The 16,224-nt window shown below is 38.6% G+C and overlaps 1 protein-coding gene across 1 annotated transcript; it reads right to left on the reverse strand.

Moving 5' to 3' along the window:
• Positions 1–3,206: 3,206 nt before the first annotated feature.
• On the reverse strand, positions 3,207–5,366 carry LOC125939466 (olfactory receptor 2B11-like). The gene has a single exon (XM_049654931.1). It carries the CDS (start codon positions 5,164–5,166, stop codon positions 4,216–4,218), a length of 951 nt encoding a protein of 316 aa, XP_049510888.1. The 5' UTR covers positions 5,167–5,366; the 3' UTR covers positions 3,207–4,215.
• Between the last annotated feature and the right edge of the window lie 10,858 nt (positions 5,367–16,224).

Raw genomic sequence — 16,224 nt, forward strand, 5'->3', positions numbered from 1 at the left:
ATTAGTCGGATCCTATCTGACTTCTGTCCTACTGGAGATCTCAAATGTTTTCCCTGCAATGGCCTTCACGAACTCTGGGTGCACATAAAGATCTACTGAAAAAAATGTTCAAAATAGTTCTCTGGACATGATTGCTCAAATTCTGATATAGGAAGTATGCAGTGGAATCAAGTTTGAGATTTTTAAAAGCTTGGTAAGATTTTGAGGTGTATCAAGGTTGAACAGCAGCCCTCTGGCAGGTTAGACTAATTATAGCAAATGTGCCCACACATGTCACATGGAGATACATATAAACATCCATGATAAAAATGTCTTTCAATATGTTTGCTGAGAAACAATTTATGTAGATATCGATATTAATATTTTTGTACATTTCATCTAAAAGTATGCACCATCTGCTTATTATGATAGCTACATATTAAAGAGTTCCATTCTTAGCTGAAAAATATTCAGTAAAAAGGGAAACATATTCTTTATTTTAATATTTAAACTATAGTGCAGTTAACTACATTATCATGTCCTATGTGTAGCTGCTATTATATTTATACCATAATTAAGAGGAAATAATTAGTCTAGTGCATACTGATTTGAAGTTGCAAATGTAGTAATTGACTGCAAACATGATATCCTAAAGGAATAAATAGTATTGAGATTTCAGACACTTGGGGAGGTATAAAGGGACTATTACGGGCAACTTTATTTCAAAACCCAACAAACACTTTGTAAGAGTCTGTTTATTCATATACCGCAATGGTGAGATTTTCTGCTTTCTTCAGTTCCTCTATGATCTCTGCTTCTATTCTGAGATTCAAGTTTTCTAGTGAGTTATTTCCCAAACTGTGCTATATGTTATTTTCTCTCAAAAAGAAGCCAATAAAATCAGAACAAAAATACTTGAGAAGTGTTAAACAAGGTGACTGTGTACTTTGGAGTTATCACACATTTAATATGTTAACTTTCTTTCCAAACTCCAAGAATAATATATGGCTTTCCTCAAATTTGTTTAAATATGGATTATTTTTTTTATTTTCATTAAAAAAAGTTTTAATGTTTATTTATTTTTGAGAGATAGGGAGAGACAGAACACGAACAAGGAAGGGGCAGAGAGGGAGACACAGAATCCAAAGCAGGCTGCAGACTCCAGGCTCCGAGCTGTCAGCGCAGAGCCTGATGCGGGGCTCCAACTCACAAACTGCGAGATCATGACCTGAGCCAAAGTCAGATGCCCAACTGACAGACCCACCCAGGCACCACTGGATTAGTTTTCATAAACTGGGTGCAGTTCATATCTACTGGAGCCATTCCAGAAGATAATTTGAGAAGTATTTCCTTAAGTATCAGCTACTAACCACATCTGCTATTATACATTGTTTAGTACATGACACATTTTACATGGGTCTATAATACAGGTTTTAATCATGGGTAATGAGGCTGTAGATAATACTTTTCATTCATTCATTCATTCATTCATTCATTTAAAAAAAGTATTTATTCAGAGCCTATTCTTTAGCTCCTATTGCACTGACTCCTTAGGTTACCAAGTGAGATAAAAAGACCTTATGGTTTTTTGTTGGTTTGTTTTGAGATAGTAGTCATCCAAAGTAATGCAAAGTTTCAAGTGGCCAGTACTATGAAAGAGGTTCACATAGTGAAATCAGATTTTTTTTTTTTTTTTACCAGACACATGGTCATGGCAGGGAATCATCCTGCCTCCAAAAAGAGTGTATTTCCTTGTTTCCAACAACAGCAGAATCATAGTGTCCTTCCATTCATGTCTACAGAGAAAAGTTTGTGGCAATGCATAGAAAAGGAATTAAACATTAATGATTGATTAATTAGTGATTGTAATCATTTTATATCTCTATATTAGAGGCTTGTACAATATGAGTCAGTGGGTTTTGTTCTTGCCATTTGGAAGGGAATAGTGGAAACATACAAATGCACCAGGATGTGCAGATGTATGAACACCTTGCATAAAAGTACTTAGTTGTTAGAAAAATATAAATTTACCTCAAATATAATTTAAAAGATGAGAGTTTGTAAGGGTAGGGAGTAAAGTAGTATGAAAAATGACAGGTTATAATGAATTAATATTACTGATAAAATCAATAGAATTCCCCTCCCACATCATCATATATCTTTCTGCTTCATCACTTCTCAGAATTGATGATGTGATAGACAATTTATTTTCCATTCTTCCCACGTTATCTTCCACCACCCCCATGTTCTTTCTTAACATCTAATACTTTATTCATAAATAATTGAACTAGTTCATCCTTTCAGTGCACCAAATACACCTAATATTCTCATGCTAGGAAAATTATCTCCCCAGCGAAGTTTACACAACTCTCAACACCAGGAGGCTGCATAGAAGTCTCTCAGATTTGAGTCCATAAGGTTTCCCTTTGTACACGTGGAAATAGTTACTTCAGTCAAATCTCTGTGGGCGCCTGGATGGCTTAGTAGGTTAAGCAGCTAACTCTTGATTTTAAGATGGGTCAAGATCTCACAGTCGTGAGATTGAGCCCTACATCAGGCTCTGTGCTGAGCGTGGAACCTGCTTGGGATTCTCTCTCTCTCCCTCTCTCTCTCTCTCTGTCCTTCCCTGCTGTGCTCTCTCCCTCAAAATACATAAACATTAAAAAAGACTCAAAAGGAAGGAATCCCATGGAGACATGTAGTAAAGTAAGAGTCAAATATTATTTTTTCAATTATGTTATTTATAAAGGATCAGACAGTGAATGTGTGATTGAAGATTGAGTTATATGGTATGAGGTATTATCCTATCTGGTCTTGCCAGTAATTCATTAGGGATTTGATTGGCTCTGTTGGAGGCAATTTAAATCGGTACAACCACTATGGATGACAGTATGGAGATTACTAAAAAAATTAAAATAGAGGGGTGACTGGGTGACTCAGTGAAACATCTGACTTCAGCTCAGGTCATGATCTCATGGTCCTGGAGTTTGAGCCCTGCTTAGGGCTCTGTGCTGACAACTTGGAGCCTGCAGCCTGCTTCAGATTCTATATCTCCCTCTCTCTCTGACCCTTCCCTCTCATGTTCTGTGTGTTTCTCTCTCTCAAAAATAAGCATCTAAATATAAAAAAAAAGAAATATAAATACCATATAACCCAGTAATTCCACGTCTCGGTATTTACCCAAGAAACAAACAAACAAAAAAAACTAATTCAAAAGATATATGCTTTCCTATGTTTATTCCAGAATTATTAACAATAGCCAAGACATGGAAGTAACTCAAGTATCCAACGTAGATGAATGGATAAAGAATATATATATACACACACAGACGCAATGGGATGGTACTCAGCCATAAAAAAGAAAGAAAAAAAAAACCTTGCAACATCATGTGTGAAAATTAGAGTATTATCCTAAGTGAAATAAGTCAGGAATAAAAAGACAAATACCATATGATTTTGCTTATATGTGGAATCTAAAAAAATAAAAAGTGAGCAAGCAACAACAACAAAAAACAGAAATAGACTCATAAATACAGAGAACAAACTGTTGCCAGAAGGGTTGGGGTAGGGAGATGGACAAATTAGGTGAAGGAGATTAAGAGACACAAACTTCTTGTTATAAAATAGTCACAAGGATGAAAAGTACAGCATAGGGAATATTGTTAATAATATTGTAATAAATAATGTTCTAGGGTGAAAGATGGTGACTGCATTTACCATGGTGAGCATTTGATAACATATATGATTGTTGAATCACTATGTTGTATACCTGAAACTAATATAACATTCTATATCAATTATACTTCAATAAAAATAGTTAATTAGCAAATCATACTTATAATATCATATCCCATAATAGTAAGAAGGATAACTGTGGTTTATATTACTTGCATTATTTTTATAAAATTACACATAAATGGTTGATGTTGAATGAGTCAGTTAGTGAACATTTATTCATTGCATACTTTTCAGATTCCTAAGGTAGAATCCCTAGATGGACTAAGAGGATTTAAACAGGGACTCGGTCTCATGCAAATTGAAGGCAAATGGGAATTAGGGTTCACATTGCAAAATGAGGGCCAACAATCACAGCACTGTGGTGAATAAACATACATGTAGATTGGATAGTTACTGAGGGATACTAACCATTTTGGAGGAGGAAAAATTGAGAAGTAATTTAGAGAAGGGGCTCTTTGGAGTCCTACATGGAGAGTGTGGAGTATAAAATGGTGGTGCTTATTCTCTTCCCTGATGGCTCAATGGGAGAAGTCTCCTTATTGCCCCTTTGATGTCCTTGTTCCTCAAAGTATAGATAAAAGGGTTAAGCATAGGAGTCAGCAGACTGTAGAACAGGGCCATGAGTTTGTTCTTGTCCTGGGAGTTAGTACCAAAAGGTTGCACATAAATGCACATTACTGGCCCATAGAAGAGACAGACAACAATAACATGAGAGCCACAGGTGTTGAAGGCCTTCTTCTTTCCCATTGATGAACGAATTCTGAGCACTGTAGCTACAATGAACCCATAGGAGACAAGAATAAGAGACAAAGGAATCAAGGTAAATAATGTCACCACGACAGAGAGCATAGTTACATTGAAAGTGGTGTCAACACAGGACATCTTGATCATCACTGGAATCTCACACAGGAAGTCATCCACCTTGTTGTTACCACAAAGTGGCAGTTGGACAGTGAGGGATGCCTGAAGCAAGGAGTTAGCCAAGCCACTTATCCACGCCATGGCCACTAGGGACACACAGAGTCTCTGATGCATGATAGCTGGGTACCTCAAGGGCTTGCAGATGGCTATGTACCGATCCAAGGACATGACTGCCAAGATGATGCATTCTGTGGCTCCCAGGAAGTGAAACAAATAGAACTGGGCCACACAGCCTCCATAGCTGATGGACTTATCTGGGCCCCAGAGGTTCAGCAGCAGCTGAGGGATGGTGGTTGTGGTAAAACACAGGTCCAGAAAGGAGAGGTTGGAAAGGAAGAAGTACATAGGGCTGTCAAGATGAGGGTCCACCTTGGACACAACAATAATGGAGATGTTTCCCACTAGTGTGCAGATGTAAGCCACAAGCACCATTATGAAGAGTGGCATTTCCAACCAGGGATGATCAGAGAAACCCAATAGGATGAAGAACTTTGGAATGCTTGCATTGCCCGGATTCATGACTGCCATTTCTCTTGTTGGTGGATTCAAGTCAAAGTGAGGACACGTATTTCAGTATGGGGTTTCCTGAGGGTCAGTTTATTCATTTGCATAGAGTGAATTATGCAGAGATTTTCTCTGTGGTGTAACTCCAGTGAAGTCGTTTGATACTTGTAATCATGAAAAAATATGAGTCTCAATACCAAACATTATTATTTTGTAGCGTGTCTAAAAGAAAGGGCAACAAATCTTTGTGTTTGCCTAAGAAATGCAATGGAGCAAATTTTATTATAAAAGTGATTAGGGAAGGGGAAAGTCACTATTGCTCTTATATCAGAGAAAAGAATAAAACAGAGGAGTGTTTCTCAGGAACCAGCCATGCTGACTTACCACATGGCTTCATTTCTTTCATCCACTATCTGCTGGCCTTAGACCACTCTGCTTGAATTCATGATGTGATTTAGGGAAGTTCAGGACGTTCTGAGCTCCAACAGAATCAGTCTGAATGCATAGAAACAAGATACATCGCTGTTCCTTGGGCCTATGCCCCAAATCCTAAACTGACTATTGCAGCACAAACCTTTTGTCCCAACAGGAAACATGCAGCTTAAAGGAAATGGTTCCTTGCCACAGGTTCAGTACTCAAAGAATGAGACCAATAGTAATTGATACCACTGCATGGTGATATGAGACATTCAAGGCATCAGTGCTTAAAAGTACAATGTAATGTGGGTTCATGCTTGTCACACCAGGAGTTGAAATCTATCACAAATTTGGCAGTTCAGTGCTTCTTTGTGTATTTACTGTATTTGTTTCCATTACATGTGTGAGTGTATGTGTAGATGTGTGATGTGGGTTATGATATAAAACGTGTATCTTGCTATTGGCCATGGTAAGAAGTTTGAAAAACACTGTCGTAGTAGAAAAGAGGATGTGAAATCAGAGAACCGGGATCCTGTCGACTGGGATAGTTAACACATTGGCCTTGTCTGCATTGCTTACCAGCTGTGTTGTGAGGATTAATTAACCCAGTATCTGTGACTACACTGAGTGTAATACTTAACGTTGTGGTAGTTACTTTTAGGAAGTGTAGTGCCTAGTGAGTCCATATTGATTCATTAGCCCTCGTTCTGGTTGCATACAAATATTAGCAGTGTATTTACCCCACCAGATAGATGCCTCACAAAGATTGCTTTTTCTTCAATTCCCTGAATCACTCCTACCATGTGGCTTGAATCCAGGGGTTCATTTTATTAAGATTTTTATGCAAATACACATATATTTTAATTCATAGAAATGCCCACTAATGCAAACAGTGTCCCTATGTCATTCTTCATTAAAGGAGACATCTTTTAATGATTTAAATTATAATATTGCATTATTAAGGGTTTCAATTTATTTACACATTGTTTAGTACAGAACTTAGCAGAGAGAGGTCACAACTCACATGGAATTACAAAAAGATAAAATCATGAAGCTGAATAGATCACTCCCACCCACATACAACACCTACCTTACATTATTGCAGGTATTTGATGTTTATGCCCCCTGTTCTTGCAAATCCAACTTGATCTTTTCTTTCCAACAGGACTAAATGTTAATTGGAGATAAGGATTGAATAATCTGTGTTCAGTGGCTTCACATCATATCCTAACTCCCTAATATAATTTGTGTATTTGATTTGAAAAATCCCAAATATGTTTACATGTGGAAACCAATTTTCCTGTAAAATAACATTCATTAAGGAATGATTATCTCTCTTTATATAAAGTGGTGGGACATTTTCTTCATACAGATAACGAACCTCAGTGGACATCTCTTGGCAAGAAACACTGTACAAATTCCCTAGTGGGAATACTACTTTCTAATTTACTTCTTCCATAAAAATGGAAGGAAAAAATTTGGCATTTTCCTTGTTGTGGAAAATGGACTCAGGACTAAAAGAATCCAAGAAAACTCATCTACCTTGTCAAGATAGAATTTTCTTTTATTTATACTTTCCTCAGGCTATTGTTTCTTCAGATTCTTGCTCTAGTAAAAGTAGGAATATTTCTAGTTCTATACAGGGAAAAAAGCAGTGGTCACCTTCCAATTTGATTTTTAAGAAACCAAAGGGCTTTTGTCTCCATGTATTTCTTCCAAAATAGCCTAGCACAGTATAGACTTTTTACCTCACCTAACATGGACTACATAAAAAATAGTCCCTCGTTTGGGTCAAATAATAAATCATTATGGCAAGAAAAAGTTAAAATATTATCTTATTTATTCAGTCAAAAAATATTTGTTGAGTGCCCATTGTGTTAGTCACTTTTGTCAATGCTTCAAAACATAACAATGATCAATAACAGATAAAAATTTGCTTTAATGAAACTTATATTGTAATAGGGGAATAACATATTTGTGCTTATTGTCAGTGTCTCAGTGGATTTGGCTTCAGAATAATTGAAACACTCATGCCGTAATTTACAGTGCTGAAAACTCATGGGTGGAAAAATTTAAGTTTTGCAAGATTGTTTTGTATTTTAACTAACACTGACACACAATGTTACACTAGTTTCAGGTGTACATCATACTGAGTCACCATCTCTGTACATTAATCTATGTTTACAACAAATGTAGTCATCATGTCACCACAAAATGCTATTACAATATCATTGACTATATTCCTTGTGCTGTACCTTTTATACTTGTGACTTATTCAGAAGTGGAAGCCTGCACCTCCTATGCCCCTTCATCCACGTTTCCCATCCCCTAGCCCCCTCCCTTCTGACAACCAACAGTCTGTTCTCTGTATTTATAGGTCTGATGTTTGTTTATTCTTTTTTTTTCAGGTTGAACATATAAGTGAAATCATATTGTATTTGTCTTTTTCAGTCTCATTTATTTCACTTGGTATAACACACTTTGTGTTCACCCATGTTGTCACAGAAGGCAAGATATCATCCTTTTTCATGACTGATTAATAAATTATTGTATATACATACCATATCTTCCTTGTACATTTGTCTGGACACTTAAGCTGCTTCCATATCTTGGCTATTGTATATAATGCTGCAATATACATAAGGTGCACATGTCTTTTGGAATTAATGTTTTCATTTTCTTAGGTAAATATCCAGGAATGGAATTATTGGATCATATGTTATTCCTATTTTTAATAGTTCAAGGAAACTCTATACTGTTTTCCACAGTGGCTGCACCAATTTACATTCCCACCAATAGTGCAGGAGGGTTCCTTTTCCTCTATATCCTTGCCAACATTTATTTCTTGTCTTTTCATTTTAGCCATTGTGACAGTTGTAAAGTGATGTCTCGTTGTGCTTTTGATTTGCATTTCCTTGATGATCAGTGATTTTGAACATCTTTACATGTGCCTGTTGGCCATCTGTACATCTTTCTGTAAAAAATGTCTATTCACACTGGCTGCTTATCTTGCATACACCAAACCCCACACTGCTGTGCTGTGGTAGGACTTCCCTTCTCAGTTACACTTACCTCAGTCCAAGTGCAGTGAGACCCTTGCCCAGAAGACCAGAACAAACCCTGCCCACATAATGTCTGCTGACCAAGATTTCTGCAGGGCCCAGTCCTGGTTGAGTTGGTGACAGGTCTCATTTCACAAGCATACCATAGTATACATCGTCTGAGCTCAAGGGGAGAGTAGCAGTGGGGACAATGGACCAGGTGAGGATTACCTCAGGCGGGGGGGGGGGGGGACATTAGCCCCTTCTGAATGCCTGGCCTTCAATGTTTTCTCTATTTGTACCCATACTTCAAGATTATAAGTTCCTTGTTCTGGTAACCAAGGGTAATTTTGTTGGACAGCCAGCAATAATTTAAGGAGAGCCTTATAATTTAGAGTTGTCTCTGCTGTTTCTCCTAGTGACTGAAGAATTAAAATATAGCACTCTTGTTCAAGGGCTAGGGAGTTTCCCATGATAAATCTCTCAAAAAGTTTCACAGCAGTGAATCCTTATATAGTTTTGCTTTATCCCTTACCTCATCAGGTAGAGGCTGTACCCAGTGTGTTTTTTTTATTTTATTTTTTCTTGGAGCTCCTTAATTGTTCTGTTATGTCCTGCAGTCCTTGTGTTGCACTGCCTCCTGACCACGTCGCTCCTTGTCCACGTTGGCCTGTGTCCCCTTTCCTTCTGTCATGTGGGGGTCACCATCTGTTGTAAACTCTGGGTCTAGAGTTCTTCCTTGTCTAGTAAGAAAGCAGGATGCCGGATTAAATGTGAGAGATGATTAATGTCCAGGAAAAGATAAGAGCCCTGAATAAGGGTCCTTGCCCCGTTTTTATTAGGATCAGAAGGCTTGCAAACATGGTGATGGATGTGCACAAAGAGACAATGAAACTGTTAACATTAACTCATGAATGTGAGGGAAAGGGGGTCTTGAAGATATTCAGGGTTAGGGGTTTGGGTTAATACAAAACAACATCCTGGTGCCTGGCGGCTGGGCAGAGGGTTCTTTACAGGAAGACATGAGGCTCCACCTCTGTTTATCTTAGCTAGCCTAGGGGATAAGACTGAGCAAGTAACCTCAGGTTTAACAAGGCACCTTTTCTTTTGCTAATCAGCTCCACCGTGGCAGTATCACTCACAGGGCAGCGGTCTATAGCCCTATTTACCTGTTTACCTAATTTGATCCTTCCTTTTTGCGAAAGCTGCTTTCTGCTGTAGTACTAAATTGGGGGGCACTTTTCTCCTGAATACCTAATCTTGCTTACCTCATATATCTTTGTATTGGGGACCTTTGCCCTCCCCCCAACTTTATTCTAGGGGACTTAGCCCCCCTTCTCTATCCTTATACACCTAATCTTGTTTAACCAAACGTGGGTGTGAGCATCCTATGGCTTTGTGATTCTTTATGCCTTATTAACCCGTCAGTGCAGGCTCAGGGAATACCTAAACTTATTCTCCACAGACACATAGTATGATCTCAATCTTTTTGTACTTGTTGAGGGCTGATCCATGACCCAATATGTGATCTGCTCTGGAAAATGTTTCATGTGCACTTGGAAAGAATTTGGTTCTCCTGCTTTAGGATTAAATGTTCTTAAAAAATTTTTTTTTAATATTTATTTTTGTGAGAGTGCAGGTGGAGGAAGGGCAGCAAGAGGGGGACAGAGGATCCAAAGCAGACTCTGTGCTGACAGGCTGACAGCAGTGAGTCTGATGTGGTGCTCAAACTCATGAATTGCAAGATCATGACCTGAGCCCAAGTTGGACACTCAACCAAATGAACCATCCAGGTGCCCTAGGATGAAATGTTCTGAACATATCTGTTATCTCCATCTGGACCGTAGTGTCATTCCAAGCAATTATTTCCTTGTTGATTTCTGGCTTAGATTATCTGTTTATTGATATAAGTGGGGTGTTCAAGTCCCCTTCTATTGTATTATTATCAATGAGTTCCTTCATGCTTATTATTAATTGTGTTATATATTTGGGTGCTTCTATGTGGATGGCATAAATATTTACAATTGTTAGATCTTGTTGGATAGTCCATTTTATTATGCTATAGTGTTCCTCTTCACTTTTTACATTCTTTGGTTTAAAATATAGTTTGTCTGATGTAGCTATTGCTATTCTTGCTTTCTTTTGACTTCCATGTGCATGATGAATGTTTCTCCATCACCTCACTTTCAATCTGCAGGGGTCTTTAGGCCTAAAATGAGTCTCTTGTTGGCACCATTGATGGGTCTCATTTTTTTTATCCATTCTGACACTGAATGTATTTTGATTGGAGTATTTAGCCCATTTATAGTCACAGTAATTATTGGTAAATATGAATTTACTGCCATTTTATTACGTGTTTTTTTTTTTTTTTTTCATTGTTTCTGGAGAGTTTCTCTGTCCTTGCTTGTCTTTATCACTTTTGGTCTTTCCACTGAAAGTGTGCTCTTTAATATTTCTTTCAGGCTGGTTTAGTGGTCATAAAATCCTTTAGTTTTTGTTTGTTATGGGAAAATCTTTTTCTCTCCTTCCTTTCCAAATGATAGATTTGCTGGAGAGTATTCCTGGCAGCAGATTTTTTCTATTCAGCATGTTTAGTATATCAGGCCAACTCTTTCTGGCTTAACAAGTTTTTGAGGACAGACCTGAAGCCAGCCTTATGGGTCTTCCCTTGTAAGTTAGGAACTTTGTTTGTCTTGTTGCTTTTAGGGCTTTGTCTTTATTGCTATATTTTGCAAATTTAATTACAATATGTGTTGTTGTTGGCCTTTTTATGTTGTTTTTGATGGGAGTTCTCTGTGATTCCTGAATTTGGATATGGGTTTCATTCCCCATTTTAGGGAGGTTTTCAGCTATTATTTCCTCATATAAATTTTCTGTCTCCTTTTCTCTCTTTTCTTATTCTGGGACTCCTGTAATACAGATGTATTAAGTCTATTCTCATATAGAGAATATTTTCATCTCATGTCACATAATTATTTTTTCTTTTCTTCATTTTCTTTATTTTCCATTATTTTGTCTTCTAGATCACTTATTTGTTCCATTGCTTCTTACATCCTTGTGTTGGTTGCAACAAATCTGTTTAAAATCTCACTTATTGAAGTTTTTATTTCTGACTGCTTATTTTTTTTATCTCTTTTATATCTGCAGTAAAGGACTCCCTGAAGTCTTCCATTCCTTTCTCAATCCCAGAGAGTATCCTTATGATAATTGATGTAAATTTTCCATCAGGAATATTACTTGTATCTTTTCACTAGGATCTCTATGACTTTATCTTGTTCTTTCATTTGTGATGAAATGCTCTATGATGGCATTTTGCCTAGATCTCTGTCTTTTTCTCTGTGTTAGGAAAGCCTGTTATATTTCCTGCTCCTGAGAGTAATGGCCCTATGAAGAAGAGGTTGTATAATGTCCTGGGGCTTTAGGATGTGTCTCCAGTATGTGTTGTGTGCATTCTGCTCTTGTGTTCTGGCTGCTCCATCTTTAATGTCAGTTATTTTCAGAGGCTCTCCTTGCCTCCTGTGGGCCAGTTTCTGATCCATGGCCTGAACGTGGTAAGCTTTAGCTAGTGTACTATGGTCTGCTTGTGAAATGAGACCTGTCACCAACTCAACCAGGACTGGGCCCTGCAGAACTCTTGGTCAGCAGACATTATGTGGGCAGGGTTTGTTGTGGTCTTCTGGGCGAGGGTCTCACTGCACTTGAACTGAGTCAAGTGTGACTGAGGAGAGCAGTCCCACCAGAGTTTAGCAGTGTGGAGCTTGGTGTATGCAAGATAAGTAGGGATGACTCTAAATTATAAGGCTCTCCTTAAATTATTGCTGAGTATCCAATAAAATTGCCCTTTGTTCCCAGAAAAAGGTACTTATGATCTTGACATGTGGGAATGAGTAAGGAAAACATTAAAGGCCAGGCATTTTGTTTTTGTTTTTGTTTTTGTTTTTTAATATATGAAATTTACTGTCAAATTGGTTTCCATACAACACCCAGTGCTCATCCCAAAAGGTGCCCTCCTCAATACCCATCACCCACCCTGCCCTCCCTTCCACCCCCCATCAACCCTCAGTTTCTTCTCAGTTTTTAACAGTCTCTTATGCTTTGGCTCTCTCCCACTCTAACCTCTTTTTTTTTTTTTTTCCTTCCCCTCCCCCATGGGTTTCTGTTACGTTTCTCAGGATCCACATAAGAGTGAAACCATATGGTATCTGTCTTTCTCTGTATGGCTTATTTCACTTAGCATCACACTCTCCAGTTCCATCCACGTTGCTACAAAAGGCCATATTTCATTTTTTCTCATTGCCACGTAGTATTCCATTGTGTATATAAACCACAATTTCTTTATCCATTCATCAGTTGATGGACATTTAGGCTCTTTCCATAATTTGGCTATTGTTGAGAGTGCTGCTATAAACATTGGGGTACAAGTGCCCCTATGCATCAGTACTCCTGTATCCCTTGGATAAATTCCTAGCAGTGCTATTGCTGGGTCATAGGGTAGGTCTATTTTTAATTTTCTGAGGAACCTCCACACTGCTTTCCAGAGCGGCTGCACCAATTGCTTTCCCACCAACAGTGAAAGAGGGTTCCTGTTTCTCCACATCCTCTCCAGCATCTATAGTCTCCTGATTTCTTCATTTTGGCCACTCTGACTGGCGTGAGGTGATATCTGAGTGTGGTTTTGATTTGTATTTCCCTGATTAGGAGCGACGTTGAACATCTTTTCATGTGCCTGTTGGCCATCCAGATGTCTTCTTTAGAGAAGTGTCTATTCACGTTTTCTGCCCATTTCTTCACTGGGTTATTTGTTTTTCGGATGTGGAGTTTGATGAGTTCTTTATAGATTTTGGATACTAGCCTTTTGTCCGATATGTCATTTGCAAATATCTTTTCCCATTCCGTGGGTTGCCTTTTAGTTTTGTTGGTTGTTTCCTTTGCTGTGCAGAAGCTTTTTATCTTCATAAGGTCCCAGTAGTTCACTTTTGCTTTTAATTCCCTTGCCTTTGGGGATGTGCCGAGTAAGAGATTGCTACGGCTGAGGTCAGAGAGGTCTTTTCCTGCTTTCTCCTCTAAGGTTTTGATGGTTTCCTGTCGCACATTCAGGTCCTTTATCCATTTTGAGTTTATTTTTGTGAATGGTGTGAGAAAGTGGTCTAGTTTCAACCTTCTGCATGTTGCTGTCCAGTTCTCCCAGCACCATTTGTTAAAGAGACTGTCTTTTTTCCATTGGATGTTCTTTCCTGCTTTGTCAAAGATGAGTTGGCCATACGTTTGTGGGTCTAGTTCTGGGGTTTCTATTCTATTCCATTGGTCTATGTGTCTGTTTTTGTGCCAATACCATGCTGTCTTGATGATGACAGCTTTGTAGTAGAGGCTAAAGTCTGGGATTGTGATGCCTCCTGCTTTGGTCTTCTTCTTCAAAATTACTTTGGCTATTTGGGGCCTTTTGTGGTTCCATATGATTTTAGGATTGCTTGTTCTAGTTTCGAGAAGAATGCTGGTGCAATTTTGATTGGGATTGCATTGAATGTGTAGATAGCTTTGGGTAGTATTGACATTTTGACAATATTCTTCCAATCCATGAGCAGGGAATGTCTTTCCATTTGTTTATATCTTCTTCAATTACCTGCATAAGCTTTCTGTAGTTTTTTTTTTTTTAATTTTTTTTCAACGTTTTTTATTTATTTTTGGGACAGAGAGAGACAGAGCATGAACGGGGGAGGGGCAGAGAGAGAGGGAGACACAGAATCGGAAACAAGCTCCAGGCTCCGAGCCATCAGCCCAGAGCCCGACGCGGGGCTCGAACTCACAGACCGCGAGATCGTGACCTGGGTGAAGTCGGACGCTTAACCGACTGCGCCACCCAGGCGCCCCAAGCTTTCTGTAGTTTTCAGCATACAGATCTTTTACATCTTTGGTTAGATTTATTCCTAGGTATTTTATGCTTCTTGGTGCAATTGTGAATGGGATCAGTTTCTTTGTCTTTCTGTTGCTTCATTGTTAGTGTATAAGAATGCAACTGATTTCTGCACATTGATTTTGTATCCTGCAACTTTGCTGAATTCATGTATCAGTTCTAGCAGACTTTTGGTGGAGTCTATCAGATTTTCCATGTATAATATCATGTCATCTGCAAAAAGCGAAAGCTTGACTTCTTCTTTGCCAATTTTGATGCCTTTGACTTCCTTTTGTTGTCTGATTGCTGATGCCAGAACTTCCAGCACTATGTTAAACAACAGCGGTGAGAGTGGGCATCCCTGTCGTGTTCCTGATCTCAGGGAAAAAGCTCTCAGTTTTTCCCCATTGAGGATGATGTTAGCTGTGGGCTTTTCATAAATGGCTTTTATGATCTTTAAGTATGTTCCTTCTATCCCGACTTTCTCAAGGGCTTTTATTAAGAAAGGGTGCTGGATTTTGTCAAAGGCCTTTTCTGCATCGATTGACAGGATCATATGGTTCTTCTCTTTTTTTTTGTTAATGTGATGTATCACGTTGATCGATTTGCGAATGTTGAACCAGCCCTGCATCCCAGGAATGAATCCCACTTGATCATGGTGAATAATTCTTTCTATATGCTGTTGAATTCGATTTGCTAGTATCTTATTGAGAATTTTTGCATCCATATTCATCAGAGATATTGGCCTGTAGTTCTCTTTTTTTACTGGGTCTCTGTCTGGTTTAGGAATCAAAGTAATACTGGCTTCATAGAATGAGTCTGGAAGTTTTCCTTCCCTTTCTATTTCTTGGAATAGCTTGAGAAGGATAGGTATTATCTCTGCTTTAAACGTCTGGTAGAACTCCCCTGGGGAGCCATCTGGTCCTGGACTCTTATTTGTTGGGAGATTTTTGATAACCGATTCAATTTCTTCGCTGGTTATGGGTCTGTTCAAGCTTTCTACTTCCTCCTGATTGAGTTTTGGAAGAGTGTGGGTGTTTAGGAATTTGTCCATTTCTTCCAGGTTGTCCAATTTGTTGGCATATAATTTTTCATAGTATTCCCTGATAATTGTTTGTATCTCTGAGGGATTGGTTGTAATAATTCCATTTTCATTCATGATTTTATCTATTTGGGTCATCTCCCTTTTCTTTTTGAGAAGCCTTAAAGGCCAGGCATTTTGAAGAGGCTAATGTCCCCCCTGAGGTAATCCTTACCTGGTCCATCATCCACACTGCCCTTCTCCCCCTTGAGCTTGGACAATGTATATGAAGACATAGAGTTATCTAAAAATGAGGACAAACCTTGGTCCCCCTATAATCAGGCTGTGCCTCTGGTGCCTTAACAGCCAAAATAACTCCCCCTCCCCCAAAAGGATGGGATGATATTGAGCCTCTAAAAACCTCACTGACCAACTCTGATAAGTCCTCACCCCAGTGCAAAAGTATATTAAGGAAGCCCTTAAAAAGCTGGTAAATTCCAGCTGTTTACTGTTGTCAGGCAAAATGGGCAATATGTCCATGAAGGTCTGCCCTTCCCAATAGTAAAAGAATTGCAAAAATCAGTTCAGCTGTAGGTCCATCACAACCCTTTTACAACTGGCATTTTAGAAAATATTTGTGGTACTTATTTCATGTGTGTCTGGGACTGGGGCTCTCTATGGACATCATTCTGACCCCAGCCCAGTATGCTGTC

Source organism: Panthera uncia, assembly GCF_023721935.1.
Source record: "Panthera uncia isolate 11264 chromosome B2 unlocalized genomic scaffold, Puncia_PCG_1.0 HiC_scaffold_25, whole genome shotgun sequence".
Classification (NCBI taxonomy): Eukaryota; Metazoa; Chordata; class Mammalia; order Carnivora; family Felidae; genus Panthera; species Panthera uncia.